Below are 16,720 nucleotides of genomic sequence, written 5' to 3' on the forward strand. Positions count from 1 at the left end.
TGTTTAAGTGTGAGTATCAGAGCAGCATAAGAGCCGTATCAGTATGATCAATAGTAGGTCGTGAATGAAGAGTAGTTCTTAACAACCAATGAACATTAATGGATTTAAAGTTGATCATTATGGTTTGTTAATTATAGGGGTGAAAATAAATTTAATAGTAGTTTGTGATGAAAACCACCCACACCTGTTGATCTTGCATTGTCGGGAGAATAGAATGTATGTATGTCCTTTGTTTACGTGTGAGTATCAAAGCCGCATAAGAGTTGTATTAGTAAGATCAGTAGCGAGATCACGAATGAAAAGTAGTAATTGTCAGTATTCGAAGATACATAAATTTCATGTTGGTCATTATGATTTGTTAATTAGAGAAGTGGAAATAAATTTAATGATAGTATGCGGGAAAAAACACCTACACCTGTTGATCTTGCATTGTCGAGAGTATAGGATGTATATTTGTCCTTTATTTACGGGTAAGTATCAAAGTCACATGAAAGCTGTGTCAGTATGATAAGTAGTGGGATCATGAATGAAGATTAGATGCAAAACCGTAACCAATTTTAATTCATATTATAATAGTTCAGGATAGCAATCACCACCATCCTTTATCATCTAAATAAAACGGATTCATTATCCCACTGCCAAACAACTACTCTAAAACAGTAGGTTTCGACTCTGATTAAGTTGCAGTCACATGGAGCCAAAAGTCACGAAAACTCATGTACACATGTCCGCTACTGGGTTTTGTCACGACAGTTCAGTATGTGTTGAAGATATTCACTTTAAGCACCATAGGATTACCTTTTTATAAAAATGTCATTCATATTATTAATAAGAATGGCAAAAAAGTTTTGTAAAAATGCATGCTCATGCTTCACTCTATTCTCATTAAGAAAAATTGTCTATTATCCTTTTTTCATTTTCGTCACAAATTTCAATTTACTGGTTTTCACAGAAGTGAATCCTTGTGGGTATATGTTGATATTAATTTAAAAAATTAAATTTCAAAAAAATAAAAATAATAGAACATAATCCAATATAATATAACGTAAAAGATAAATATCATAATTTATTTATTAAAAAACTTAACATAAAGTTAAAATACAATATAAAAATTCATGTATATCATTTCAAGGTCAATTTTTTTCAAATATATAAGATTACAGTTCAACTAGATATTCTTTAAAGTATTTTTTTATTTAGTCTTTTATTACATTAATTTAAAAAAAATTAAAACAAACACATCCAAATGGATTTAATATTTTTTAAAATTTAAATACACATCCAAAAATTAATTTAAGTAAAACTAAAATTCAAAATTTCAATTTTAAAATTTTCGTATCAATTTTAAACCTTTTAATTCCTAACACATCTCAAATAAAACCCTAAAAAAAAAATCAGATTTCAACAAGCTAAACCCGTAATATCCAGAACTGCACCTCACATACACTTCTCATTCGTCGTCGCGCTCCTCCCTGTTGCAGCTTCCTCCTCCACGCCGCCTTCCTCCTCATTGCCGCATCCTCCTCCACACGACCTCCCTCTTCATTGTCACTTCGCCATCCGCGCTGCCTTCATCCTCGACGTGCTTCCTCTTCCGCACCGCGCCCATCCTTGTCGCCGTGCTCCTCCTCGTTGCCACTTCGTCCTCTACGCCACCTTCCTCCTCATCGCCGCTTCGTCATCTGCGCCGCCTTCCTTCTCTAGTATTTTATATAAAATTTTTTTTCTTTGTGAAAACTAATGAAATTCAATTGTTTGAAGAGATCCCGAGATATCCTTTTTGTTCTGTATTAAAAGACTCACTCTTTTATATATATACCAAAGATGAAAAATATCCAAATCTCATTCACCTTTTAAGTTCACATGTGAATTTGAATGGAATGTGAGTATTCTTAGAATGTTTAGATCTCTCTCTCTCTTTTTTTTTTTTTAGAAAAATTCTGAACAGGATTTAAAGGCATGAACTTGAACAAGCTGAGGGCATAGAGATTGAAACTTTGATGAAGGTTGGTGCAAGTAACAAAGAGGATTTAGTTTGTAATGTTAATGTATTTTCAATGTACAAATACCTAATTTTAAATGTGTTTATGTTGATCATTTAATTTTAGATGTGTTTATGATTTTGTTTTTTATTTAATTTTGGATGTATTTATATTGTTCATTTAATTTTTTATGTGTTTATGGTTTTCTTTCTTTAAGTTCATGGATGTGCTAGTGCTGATTATTTTTTTCACGCCTCTATTTGATTCGGAGTTTGTAATGTTAATGCAAGTTGAATGTGTAAATATCTAATTTTAGATGTGTTTATATTGTTTATTTAATTTTAAATGTGTTAATAAATAAGATATTAAAATACCAAACAATCAAAAATTTAAATAAATTGAAATGAATAAATGTTCATGTTCAACTAAACAATGAAAAATGTCAACTAATAATAAAATGAGATATGACATTTCATTCTTAAATCATAAATTTTATTTAGTTGATTTTTGGATGTGTTCAAAAAGTATTTTGTGTGCGACTATATTATTCTAGATGTGTTATATTTGTACGCAATTAATTAGTTTGTAAAATTAGTTAAAATACCAAACAATCAAAAAATAAAAAAAATTATAATGAATAAATGTTAGTGTTCTAATAAGTAATAAAGAATTCAACTAATAATAAAATAAAATATGTTAGACGTGTTTTTATTGAGTAATGTATGAAAAAAATTCAAATTTATTTTTAAATTTTATTTATATGATTTTAGATGTGTGAAAAAAAATATTTTCATGTATATTTAAATAATTTTAGATGTGTTATATATATTCTCTTTCACCTTAACTGTGCATAAAATCAGGTTGTTATTTCTATGGATTCATTGAATTTAATCTATTAATATAAATTAATAAATGAAAATAATAATTGTTAGAAACAAGAGACTAAATTGGAGAAAGAATTTGTGTATTATTGAGTATATTCAAGTTGTTTGTTCAAGTTGTCTGAAATAATACAATATAAAAGGGTATTTATAGGTACTAAGAGAATCGTAATAATAAAGACGTAATCTCCTATAATAAATATTCAGATATACTAAATAATGCTAATTGATCCTAATTAATCCTAATTATATTCTAACATCCTCCCTCAAACTCAAGTGACAACTTGAGTTTGAAATTTATTTAAAACAACGAAATAAAGAGAAAAAAGAAAAAAAATGCATAAACTCTCTAAAACGGGTGCAGACGGAACTACCGGAAGGAAGCATAGACGGAACTACCGCTTGTCTAAAGGAAGCGCAGACGGAACTGACGGAAGGAAGCGCAGACGAAATTGCCGCTTGTCTGAAGGAAGCGCAGACGAAACTGCCGCTTGTCTGAAGGAAGCGAGACGGAATTGCCGCTAGTCTGAAGGAAGCGCAGACGGAACTGCCGCTTGTCTTAAGGAAGTGCAGATGAAACTGCCGGAAAGAAACGCAGACGGAACTGCCACGAGAAAACATAGACGAAACTGCCACGAGAGAACATAAACGGAACTACCACGAGAGAACGCAGACAGAACTGCCACGAGAGAATACAGACAGAACTGCCGAAAGAGAGAAAAAACTATATGATTTCTTCATGAGAATAGGAAAATAACAGATGACATTGGCGTTTGATCATTCGACTCGAAAGGACACAAGAAGGAGAGAATAGGCTAGTCGGTGAGGTGAAAAAGCATCAAAGAAGTGACAAAAGACAAGAAAAATAGAATAGAAGAAAAGTGTAAAAAATACGGTGATTTCACCAAAAGAAAAATAACATATCTTCTTCAAGGAGGATACTATGGCTCTGATATCATGTTAGAAACAAGAGACTAAATTGGAGAAAGAATTTGTGTATTATTGAGTATATTCAAGTTGTTTGTTTAAGTTGTCTGAAATGATACAATATAAAAGGGTATTTATAGGTACTACGAGAATCGTGCTTGGCTCCAAGCAAGCCACAATCATTGATCAAATCCAAAGCATATTTTCTTTGGTAAAGAGAAATTCCAACTTTGCTCCGAGCTACCTCCATTCCAATAAAAAACTTAAGAATGCCAAGATCTTTAATTTGGATCTTGCTATCCAGAAAGTGCTTGACATGTTGAATTTCATTCAAATTATCACCAGCTAGAACAAGATCATCTACATACACCAAAATTGCTGTGAACCCATGTGTATTAGATTTAGTGAACAAAGAGTGATCACTTTCAGATTGATTGAACCCCAATTCAGTTAACGCAGCAGAGAGCTTGAGATTCCATTGACGACTCGCTTGCTTTAAACCGTAAAGAGACCTGTCTAGCTTGCAAACCAGCTTGGGATCAGAACATTTCAACCCTTTCAGAAGCTTCATGTATACATCTTCATGAAGGTCGCCATGAAGAAAGGCGTTGTTAACATCAAGTTGATGAATATGCTAGTCCTTTGCTGCAGCAATGGCCAGAAAGACTCGAACAGTGCTCATTTTGACCACTGGGCTAAAAGTGTCAATATAATCAACCCTGGAATTTGGGTAAAACCTTGAGCAACTAGTCGAGCCTTGTGCCATTCAACAGTTCCGTCCGGGTTGAATTTAGTGCAAAAGATCCACTTACAACCAACTGCATTCTTGCCAGGTGGTAAGGAGGTAACGGTCCAGGTTTTGTTTTGCTCAAGAGCAGCAAGTTCTGCATCAATAGCTTTTCTCCAACAATTATGCATGACAGCCTCAGAGTAGTGTTTAGGGTCAGGGTTGTTAATGATGGCAAGAGTGAAGGCCAGGTGCTTTGGAGAGAAAGATGCATATGACAAATGGTGAGACAAGGGATACTTACAATTTGAAGATAATTGGACAGTTTGGATGGGATCTCTATGTAAATGATAGTTGAAGCAGTGATAGTCCTGAAGATAAGATGGTTGTCTGCGTTCCCTTTCAGACCGTCTTAAAACAGGAATGGAAGGTGGTGAATTAATGGTGGCAGATTGAGTAACTTGATTAGGAGTTGTATTGGAGGTATGAGTGTCATGCAAAGATGCAGTAGATAATGCAGTATGAGGAATAATGTCAGGTGCTGCGTGATTAGTTGCTAAAGATGGAGTGTCATGAATGTTAGGATGAAATGCAGAAATAGGATACAAATCCAAGAAGGGATCCGAATTTGCAGGTGTGAATGATTGTTGTGCAGTGGAGTGTGAATTACTTGAAACAGTTTTGAAAGGAAAATGTTGTTCAAAAAATTCAGTGTTCCGAGACATAAAGATTTCTTTAGTTTCTATGTCAAGCAAAATTGAACCTCTAGTGCTAGTTTTTAGCCTAGAAAAACGCATTTTCTGGACCTTGGATCCAACTTTCGTCTTCCAACAGTGAGAGTGGAAGCAAATACAAGGCAACCAAACACCTTAAGTTCACTTAAATCTGGTTTAGAATGAAATAGAGCTTCATAAGGAGTCATATTTTTTAAGAAGGCATTAGGCAATCGATTTATCAAATGAATTGAATGTTGTACAGCATAGTGCCAAAAACATTTTGGGACAAATGAATGAAACAAAAGCGCTCTAGCAACAGTGAGGATGTGTTGATGTTTGCGCTCCACAACACCATTTTGTTGTGGAGTTTCAACACAAGAGGTTTGATGCTCAATGCCTTTTGAACTATAAAATGATTCCATTTTGAATTCCAAACCATTATCAGTTCTAATTTGCTTGACAATTTTGTTAAATTGTGTTTGTACAAGTTGAACAAAATCTTGAACTAATTTTCTCGCTTCTGATTTTAACTTCATGCAATAAAGCCATGTGAATCTGGTTCTGTCTTTAACAACAGTTAAAAAATACTTATGACCTGAAATGGACAGAACAGAAATTGGCCCCCAAATATCAATATGTAACAAATCAAAATCATTAACAGAATGTGTATTGCTTATAGAGAAGGGCAACCTTTTTTGTTTGGCATAATGACATGAGTCACAAACATGTGACTGAGAAATGCATTTAATGAAGGAAAAACTATTTTTCATGGTTATCATTCTGCTATATGGTAAATGGCCTAATCTAGCATGCCAAAGAGCTCCTATATCTTGCTGTATAGAATTTTGGTGAAGGTAATGTTACTGGTTCTGCATTCATCACATAGAGATCTCCAACCACTTCAGCTTGCCCAATCATCTTCAAGGAGGGAAGTTCCTGTATCTCACAAGAATAATCAGTGAATCTGACTTCACAATGCAATGTTTTAGTGAGCTTTGAAACAGAAATTAAATTATATTTAAAGTGAGGGGTGAATAAAACATTGGCAAGGATCAAAGTGTCTGAAAATTGCACTGTACCACAAATATTTGTTGTAGTTTTGGAACCATAAGGTAGATTGATTTAAACTAGTTTTATATGAAAGAAGGTTTTCAAAAATTCTTGGATATAGCAAGCATGATCAATGGCACCACTGTCAATTATCCAAGAGGTTTTATGAAAACATGCACTCAAAATATGTTTACCTTTTGGTTGAGTGAGGGTGGCTGAAGAAGTAATGTGGTTCACACTAGTTGGAGCTGTCATGAGTAGTTGCTGGAGCAGAGCTATTAATGTTTCCTTCTGATCAGGAGTCAAGACAAGCACTGTCTCATTACTCTTATCATCTTGACCAGAATCAATTAGCTCAGCACTGGAATCCTCAATTGCCCTTTCAGTGCTGATATGATTTGCAGATTTCTGCTTCAAGTGTGCAGGAAAATCATTCTTCTTATAACAATTATCAACCAAATGACCAATTCGGTTGCAATAAGTGCACAGCTTGGAAGTATACCCTCTGCCATAGCCTTTAGAAGCTTGTGTACCTCGTCCTGAATTTCTGCCTCGTCCTCTGCCTCTTGAGGTAAGGTTGTTGCTCGAAGAGTGTTGCACTTCCATGGAGTTTGCAACTATTTTAGTATCCATGAAATTCGAATGGAGCTGGCGTTCTTGCTGTGTTAGCATGGCCAGGACAGTATTGACATCAGGCAAAGGCTTTAAAAGCATGATCTGAGACTTGACAGTGGAATATTGCTCGTTTAAGCCTCTCAAAAATTTAACAACACACTCCTCAGATGCATAATCTCTAACAATTTTCAGTCCACAATTGCAACTATTAACACAAGCCAAACAGTTAGGAATTGTACGAAAATTTTCTAATTCCTCCCAAATAGATTTCAATTTAGTGAAATAAGTAGTGACAGTGGAATCACCTTGACAAATAGCATAGAACTCCTCCTTCAACTCACCAACTCTGAACACATCTCCATGCAAGTAGCGAATTTTCAGACCGTTCCACAAATCTGAAGCAGAAGTGATCCATATCACGCTCTTAGCAATTTCTGGACTGAGAGAGAGATTAATCCAAGAAAGAAAAAAGACGTAATCTCTTATAATAAATATTCAGATATACTAAATAATGCTAATTGATTCTAATTGATCCTAATTATATTCTAACAACAACAACAACAACAACAACAACAACAACAACAACAACAACAATAATAAAGAAAAAAAATCAAAGTGAATGAATGTACTTGAAACAATATTTGAGACTTGAGGAGAAAAAGAACCTTGGATGCCTAACGGTCAACGGTGATAAACTGATAATGCGTTACTGTAGGAGAGAGAAAAAATAAAAAAATAAAATAAAAAGTAATTTATATTTTATTGAGAGAAAGTTAGAAAAATTTTAGTTGATAAGACCTACACTAAATTTAATTAATAATGTGTTTACCTGGAAAATAGAAATGTGTTTTAATTTAAAAAATAATTATATAATATTATTTAAATTAAAAAATTGACTAAAGACTAAATTTTAAAGGACAAATAGTATTTTTTATAAAATTATTCATGTATTATTTATCACACTTTTATAATAATAATATTATCTAGATCTCACAATAACAAAACCAATAATAACTATAATTCTAATTTTAAATTTTTATATAAATAAAATAAAAGATTATTTTGTATTTTATGTCATAAAATTATAACAAGTGTCCAAAGAATAAAAGCAAATCTCTATTCATGTAGAAACTTAACAAATCTTCATTTTCATTCTAGTATCAAATAACTCCCCCCAAACGCTCATTCTAATAGCTTTCTGCCCTCCTTATTTTTGCATGCACTGAGTTCATTTTTCTCATTATTTTTCTTTCTTTTTTTTTTTACTTTTTTGTCCCTTTTCCTCTTTCGTTCTTTTTTGTTCTTATTTTTCATGTTTCAATTTTTCTTATTTTATATTTGTGCAAATAGGTTTATCTTGTTTGCGTAAAAATTTTGGTTATTTTCGTAAGTCATGAAAAGAAATAACAAAAAAATAAAATAAGTGATGAACGATGGAAAAAGAAAAATGTGAGTAGGTGTAGAGTGTCCATCCCCATACATTTCAAAAAGAAATTTGCAATTGCAACTTGTTTTCATTCCCATCGATCATAATGTACACCTAAATTAAGAATAAATTACGAGGCAACTGTTTTATTCTTTAAAACAATACAACTTACTTTAAATTTGCAAAACCGTAACCGACTTTAATTCATATTATAATAGTTTAAGATAAGAAGCGCCATTCTTATTACATCCTCTTTCCATCCTCAATCTTGTCCTTAATCTCGTTAGGGATCATCGATTTGTGCTTTTTGGTGTATAACCAGAACTTACAATACATGCTTGGTTGACAAATTGAACAAGGACCAAGTGACAAAATTATAACACATAAGTCTTATTATGCTAATTTTAAAACTACAGCATCTCACCTGATTTTTCTTTTATTTTAACTGGTTTAAGACACAGAGATCATCAAGAACTTGAGAAAAAGCATATAATCATAACAAAACAAAAATAGACATGTACAATCTCAAAACAAAAACAAATAATCAACAGATGCTAAAAAAAACTCATATTAACAAGCTCAGATATTAAATCAAGAGCACGGAACTCCCAGCTCAAAGTGGGGTTCAAAATCACATAATTGTAGCTAAAGAGTAAAAACTATTTCATTCGGTGATTTTACCATTTTTTCTGATCAAGACCGTCATAAACCTACTCCCAGAACCAGAGAGAACATGAAGGATTCTCCCTGTTCAAAACCTATCTGCATGCAAGAATCTACCTGCCATACACAAACAAGACAAATATTAGAGAAAAAACCTGTGTCCTATATGATGAACTGATGTAAACAAGAATGTGCACCAACAGTGGAGCAGAGAAGAAGACTTCTTACACATAAACCTGCCTTAAAACCTACCTGATACACATAAACAACATGAAGTTAGAGAAAAAGAAACTGCATAAATATATGATGCAATAATCAAGCAAGATTGAGTACTAACCTTCTATATAGAGCTTTAACATCTTCAGCTAATGAATTACTTTCGAGGAAGAAATCACCACATTCTTTCACAGGGACGCTCTCCACTTCGAAAGCGCTATCACCACAATACTCATTCCATTCAAACCACATCTTTGAAATCAACTCCTTCTTGAAACAAGTAGCGTGATCTTCCTCTTCTGGAGAATCTGCTGCCAACAACCGATATACAAAGACTTTCTTTGTCTGACCTGGTCGGAATGCACGGCCAATAGCTTGGCGAGTAACTGATGGATTGAGATGAACATCCATAATGATTACGCGGGATGCCCCAACCAGTGATATGCCCTCCCCACATGCCTTGATTGAGCCAAAGAAGACTTTGGCATCAGACGAGCTGTTGAACTTTTCCATTGACCACTCACGTTGTTCAGGGCTTGATTCTCCTGAGATGACAAAAATTTCTTTGCCAAGGCTCCATCCATTCCATTTTACTGCTAACCTTTCCAAATATTTCAGAGGTAGGAGATATTGACTGAAAACCAGAAGCTTCTCCCCAGCAGACTCGCACAAGTTGAGCATGTTGCGAAAGAATTTTGACTTCACCCCATCTTTCACATCTAATTTATCAATCAACTCATCGATGATGTTATCAGATATGGAGTTCTCACCACATTTTTCAGCAACAGGTTTCAACTTAGGATGAAGATAGGTAGCACTGCCAACAGAAGATATTTTGAACTTCCTGGAAAGCCTCTTCAATTTCTCAACTTCATGCTTCTGTCTAGAGGTAAGGTTGAGCACCACTGTGAAATCAACCATACCAGGAAGCTCGTCCAGAAAATCTCCTTTATAGTAGTGAAGCACCTTGCTTGTCATCTCACGCAAATCTTGAATGACGGCCACCTTTCTTCTGAAATCAGTATCCTTCTGCAAAGTATGTTCGACTAAATCACAGAAGTTTCGAACACCAGGTACATGCACTCTGCTATAAATGCGCTTGACAATAGGCTTAGAAGTTTCCATCTTCAAAAATTTTGGCGGCCGCACCAGATCTAAGATGTTAAACACCTCCTGCACATGATTCTGATATAAAGTTCCTGACAGTACAACTTTTCGAGGTGTTCGAACTTTGGAAAGGGACTGCATGATATCAGTATTCTCATTCCTTGGAGTGTGCCCTTCATCTAAAATGAGAATAGAAGGAACCTTAAGCAATATCTCCTGGCAGTCTACTGATGCTCTGCTGGTGGAATCATCGCATACAACTGTGGAGAACTGTTTGTATCCTAAGAAAAGGATACTCTTCTGGTCCTTCCATTTTTTCAAAACTTCCAGTTGCTGAGATCTATTGTCAGCCTTCACACTGTAAAAATCCAGAAGTGGTATATCCTCAACTTGCCATCTCTGGAATTCTTTTTTCCAAATTGATAGTATTCCCTTGGGAAGCACCACTAGCGGTCTACCATTGGGATATTTGCCCAGAAAACTTTGCATGAAACTAATTATCATGAAAGTCTTCCCTGATCCAGGAGCATGAGCCAAGATGCAACCCCCAGGATTATCACCCGCGAGGTTCCTCACGAGAAAATTGAATCCCTCGACTTGATGTGGCTTCATTTGCTTCATATGTCTCGGGTGTGCAGAAATATCAGTCACTACAAGATCATCTTCAGCTACGTGGATCCCATGCATCGCAGCTTTCTCTTTGGAACTCCATGAATCAGATGCATAAGTCCTTGTACTCCTTTTAACCTGCAATCAAATCAAAACAAACATAAAATAATCAAATTAACTCTTCTTGTCCCCAAGTATAACTCATCATATATCATTAGTATTATGAATGAGGTAATGTTTTACAAATCAGTTGAGCAAGCCACATGATACAAGTTGACTACCTCCTATTAAATGATGTTGGTTTGGTAAAGGGTGCCTAACAAAACTAAGGTGAATCTAATAGCTAGCAACAGAGTAAAGAAATAGGGAAGAGAAAGAGCACACGACAACCACTGCACTATGGTTTGATTTACTGAGCTAAATATCAAGGCAATAGTTAGCCAGAGAAAACAAAACAGTATGAAATAACACTGCTCTGAGCAAATGTAGTGTTCAGTCCTTCTCAGTTTACCAAATCCTGATTCTTGCCTAAAACAAAATAATTACCCTCTGCTGCTATATTATCTTAGCAGTTGAGATACATGGATACTCCTAATATTGGTTCCCTATCAGAATCAAACATAAAAAGTCACCAAATTCAGCATATTTTGTCTAGAATCCCTATAACAAAATGAGTTCCTAGGTGTCTCACTTTTCATGTTGCCATGCACTGCTCAAGTATTCAATCTATGCATCTAAGTTCAAGTCCCACGCCTAAATTCTCAATTTCATAAATTTACCAAGTGTCTATGACCATATGTATAAAAATAATTAAATAAATCAGGTAGAGAAATAGACAAACCTTGTACTGAAACTCAAATATGGTCTCAATTCTTCTTTCGATAACCCCACATACACGACAAACATAACCAAGATCGTCTTTTAAAACAAAAGAATGATCACAGTCTTCCTCCTTTTCCTCTTCTTCATCGAGCACATCCATAGAAGCATCCTAATAGAAATACAATTAACAAGTTAGTGAAATAGCAAGATAGAGACGCTGCTATATTACAAGAAAAAATTAGTATTGAAGAAACTCCAAAAGACATCCATAATAAGTATAATTTAGAACCAAAAAGTAATCTGATGTACATGATAGAGTAGCATCATTCTCTAATAAATAGCAAGCAGGACCACAAATTAACCAGGGAAGAAACACATAAACTGTGTAATTGTAACACAGATCAAAGATCCTACTTTAAATTGAAAATTACATTCAAATGATAAAAAGTTCAAGTGGAAATACACGACTTAAAACTCGCCTACATCATTGCAACACATAAGCTTAAAACATAATTAAAACAAATGAAGGAGATCCAAATTACTAGAATGATGAATACATAGAAAATCAAGGCCATGATAATCAAATTTATCATCTTCCACAGTCTCCATCTACATCATTGATGTCACCATATCCTTTGACTTCATCGACGTTAAGGTGATGAAAGAACACAGAACAGAACACAAGTTTGAAGCAGCTGACGTTGAACGTGGTTGCACAAGGACTAGGGGAAGATGAGAGAAAGAGGCCAAGTGGCCCCTTCTCTTATGAAAAACATAGAGAAACGAGGTTGCTTCTTTGTTTCCAATGATTTTATGATCTTCCTTGGCAATCCCAGAATAATAACAATCTTGCAAGATTGCATCTTAACAACTGTGCATGAAACAATCTTGGTTTCGTAACACAAACAACCTTTTACCATGTAGACAAAAAAATTTCTGGAGTAAAAATAACAGCATACTCTAAATATACATGCCATAGCAGACTTGCATATGTGTATGATGAATAGAGCATGTATAACACCGAGCATCAAGTGCCAGAGTATTAATGTTATGTTCCATTAATTATAAGGTTTCAATACACAGAAATCACATTCACTATCCATTTCTTGTCTCTACAATAAAACCAAATAATTTCTATTAGCTAATAACAACATTCAGAAAATTTCTTACAGTATGTGCATTAACAAGTCATGATGCTAAGTGCTAAGAAACAACTTCCTTACTCAGAAAGAATTAGACCATAATTTTTTAATATCAATTTATTCCCCATATCTCCAGCTTAAGACAGGTAGTAGGAAAGCACCACAAGCGAGATAACATGGAAATTGTACCCAAATAGTTAAACATAAACTAACTGGACAAATACAGTTTCAATTTCTGAAAAACAAAAGATAAGAAGAAAAAAAATCAATAATTCATACCTTGGAACATTCTATAGCCATTGACATTTCCCTCCAAATATCACCTAAGCCATCATCTTTCTCTTCAACCTCATCTTCTTCCTCCTGTATACCAACATAGATACCTTTGTCTCTGGGACTCGTATCTTGACCATCCAGACTTTTCTCAATTTTTGGAACTTTACTTTTCTCATCGAATTCAATGGAAGCATGACCCTGTTATCAAGCATTATTGCACATAAAATGGCAATGGATGTCACTGAAATAACTTGCATATTAGAAAAACAGCATCTGCTAAATAACAGCAGCTACAAAGTAAATCTGCATACACAGAATCTTATAAAGGAAGCTATCATAGTCCTAACCCATTAATCCAAATGAATGAGTTTGAACTATTCTGAAATATAAATGGAAATATCATAACAAACTATTCATATTTCAACATTAAAGTTGTGCTTAGTAGGAGTAAGGAGAACACAGGTACAAATAGGATGGTACAAGCTACTACTAATTTAAAATTACAAATCTAGATATCCCATTGTTTTTGTATTTCATTTTTCAACTTTATCAGTTGCACAACTAATGAAAACCCACTTCAATCAACTCAGCACTGAAGTAAACAGGGTACAAACACATTTCTACTAAAAGCTCCAGCATGCCAATACATATTATCTCAATTCTCAATGTAGCAATATACAAAGAATTACAAAAGCAAAGGAAACACTTACATTCATCTGCAGCGCAGGAGATGGTCTTACTGGTGCAGGTAACACTACTTGATGAAATCGAGGATCAGAATTTTTATCATTATCATCCTCATCATCTGAATCAATAATTACGATAGATGTTGGGGCTGCAGGAACATTCTTCTTAATTTGCCCACCCTCCAACTTTATCACACCCTGATGTGCACTAGTAACTGGTTCAAATTCCAATTTGACAGTTTCTTCAGTATGGTTAGTTGCCACTTTCAATAATTGATTGATCAGGGAAGGATATTTTGCAAAGTATGGTCCCAACATTTGCATTTTCTGCACTCTGAGGGCCTCTATGTCCTTCGTGACACTTCCAAATTCCCCACTGTCAAGCCGGTTCAGAACAGCAGATATTGCAAATGGGTCACTGTAATCCACAACATTTGAGTATGGGGAGCCATCAGATGACAATTTCAGTCTTTTGTGTCCCTCAGAAGAATATTCTGGTTTCCAAAAATGAATATATCAAGTCAAAATTCATGCACTAGTAACACCCATTAATGCATTATTCTTTTTCTCAAATAAATAAATAAAAATTGACCAGCTTGCAGTATACATATAAACACAGAAAATTATGAAATCACTAACGGGAGAGATTAGAAAAACTATACTAAGGGTAAACTACATAAATATTTTTTTCTTCCAAGCGATATATACTGAATATGATGCAATGCCAACTGACAAAACGGGCATATACATCAGGGTATCGAGGCGGAGACTGAGACTCGGGGACTCAGTATTGTGTTTGGTGGCAAGAAACTAGAACTAAAATTTCAGTCCCAGGACACAAAATTTCAGTCCCTTCAGTACCTCCAGAAAGTGGAGACACAGGAGACAGAAACTTTTGGGGATGAATACTAAAACTTTAATAACATTTCTTTTCAAAAATACCCTCATTTAACTTTTCAAATTCCAAATCTATCATTTAATCTCCAAATTTATCTTAAACTAAACATAATACTAAAACATAACTCAATTCAGTACATTTTACACCAAACACAATACAAAAACTTAGTTTAGTCTCTGTCTCTCAATCTTTGTCTCTCAGTCCAGTCTCCCTTCCAAATGCAACCCACATGAGATAAAAGACTTAAACTCCAATGATCATTGTTGATTAAATTCCATTCGGCACCTAACCAAACCGAAAAATTTATAAGTGTTAATGTTAGAAAACTCACCAGTTTACATTTTTCAAACAACAAAGAAAATGTGGACTAGCTTGTCCACTTAAAGCCCAATCCAAAGCACAAGCATCCACCCATCATCATACCAGAGAAATCTCAACCAACGACAGTGAAGAAGCCAAAACTACTATTGACCCTCACTTCTAGTTTCTACACACGTAGCCCTCAATTCATTCTCAGAATCAGAAGTACTTATCTTTGAAGGTTTCCACTTTTCACCACTACCGAGGCAACTATTAAGCATAAACTGACTTATAGAACCCTATATACCAACAGCAAATTCACAATTCACAATATATATCCATAAAAATTGGAAAAATCCAAAATAAATTGACAGAAAACAAAAAAAAAGTTCTATACTCACGAATTCAACAGAGGAATTTAATATTCCACAGAAAACGGTTAACTAAAGAGGAACATCAAAAACAAAATGCAACTGAAAACACAACAAAACATACATTTGACTATACCTGGCAATCAACATTCAAGGCAGATTACACGAAAAAAGAAAAACGGTTGACAAGGAAATGAAGAATACCAGTTGGAGCGGGACGTTTAGCTGGGAGTGTATCCACCGTCGAACCCATTGATCAAAATAAAAAACCCTGAATGATCAAACATAGGGGGAAATGATCAAAATTAAGAAACTATTTGAGCTTTTCTTCAACGAAAAAAAGAGGGAAAATTTTCTGATCATTGGAAAGAAGAGTATGAAGGTGACATACACCTGAATCACTGTGAGTGAGGAAGAAAGAGCATCGGGGAATTACGACGAAATGTGGGTGCGAGAAAGAGAGAGAGTACAATTGTGTGACTATTGAGTTGAAACTTGAAAGGCCTTTTGGCCGGGCACTCGCCACTCGGTGGGTAGTGGAGGGGACTAAATACTATTTGTATCAAAATTTGTGGAAAAATATATATTAAAAATAATAATTTTATAAATTTATAAAAAATATAGAATTATAAATAGAAAAATGCTAGGGGCAGCAATTTTGTGATTTATAGCTATCAATAATGGTTTTAATGGTGTGAAATAGGTGTGAAATTTCATCCAATGACTCACTTTTCTTTACTGATTACATGCCGACCAGAATTTAACAAAGTTGCTAATCCCTTAAATTTTTTCTTATAAATAAAATTAAAATAAATATAAATAATCATATCAAATATTTTAGAATAATTTATAATTTACAAAATTTATTATGTAATTATAAATTTATTTTTAACAATTTTAGCTTAAAAATTAGATTGAACGGATAACATATATTTATAATCGCTCAAATGCTATTTTTTATTTTCTTGTTTTGTACATTTATTAATACTAATTATGTGTAAGCTGTAAAATGAGAATTCACCTAATCTGCAACAATGAAATTTTACCTAAAATATAAAGAATATTAAAAAGAGAGGATTTTCTGAAATAAATAAAAAAACATTATTTTTTGAAACAAATTATTTTAATTTTGATTTCTAGAATGCGTTTTTTAGGAGGAGTTTGTCGCACTCCTAACGAACTTCATCCAAATTTTCCCTTTCTAAACTATTATCATTATCTCCAAAGTTATGTTTGTTTAGTGAGACATGACATTAACACATAGGATACAGAAATATAAAATTATGTTTGAGATATAGACAGAAAC

At 34.0% G+C, this 16,720-nt stretch overlaps 1 protein-coding gene across 4 annotated transcripts; it reads right to left on the minus strand.

Moving 5' to 3' along the window:
* Positions 1-8,799: 8,799 nt before the first annotated feature.
* LOC112773283 (protein CHROMATIN REMODELING 35) lies at positions 8,800-15,943 on the minus strand. 4 transcript variants are annotated; one of them, XM_025818365.2, is made up of 9 exons: positions 15,808-15,943; positions 15,619-15,685; positions 14,881-15,028; positions 13,870-14,339; positions 13,163-13,357; positions 11,761-11,910; positions 9,325-11,057; positions 9,216-9,239; positions 8,800-9,104 (listed from the first exon to the last, which is right to left on the minus strand). In XM_025818365.2, exons 4-8 carry the CDS (start codon positions 14,167-14,169, stop codon positions 9,236-9,238), a joined length of 2,382 nt encoding a protein of 793 aa, XP_025674150.1. In that variant the 5' UTR covers positions 14,170-14,339; positions 14,881-15,028; positions 15,619-15,685; positions 15,808-15,943; the 3' UTR covers positions 8,800-9,104; positions 9,216-9,235. The 4 variants fall into 4 exon arrangements, with proteins under 4 accessions (XP_025674150.1, XP_025674146.1, XP_072080321.1 ...); XM_025818361.2 differs by lacking the exon at positions 14,881-15,028 and having other exon boundaries at positions 15,806-15,942; XM_072224220.1 differs by lacking the exon at positions 9,216-9,239 and having other exon boundaries at positions 15,808-15,939.
* Positions 15,944-16,720: the final 777 nt, after the last annotated feature.

The sequence above is a fragment of the Arachis hypogaea genome, chromosome 18 (genome assembly GCF_003086295.3).
Source record: "Arachis hypogaea cultivar Tifrunner chromosome 18, arahy.Tifrunner.gnm2.J5K5, whole genome shotgun sequence".
In the NCBI taxonomy this organism is placed as follows: domain Eukaryota; kingdom Viridiplantae; phylum Streptophyta; class Magnoliopsida; order Fabales; family Fabaceae; genus Arachis; species Arachis hypogaea.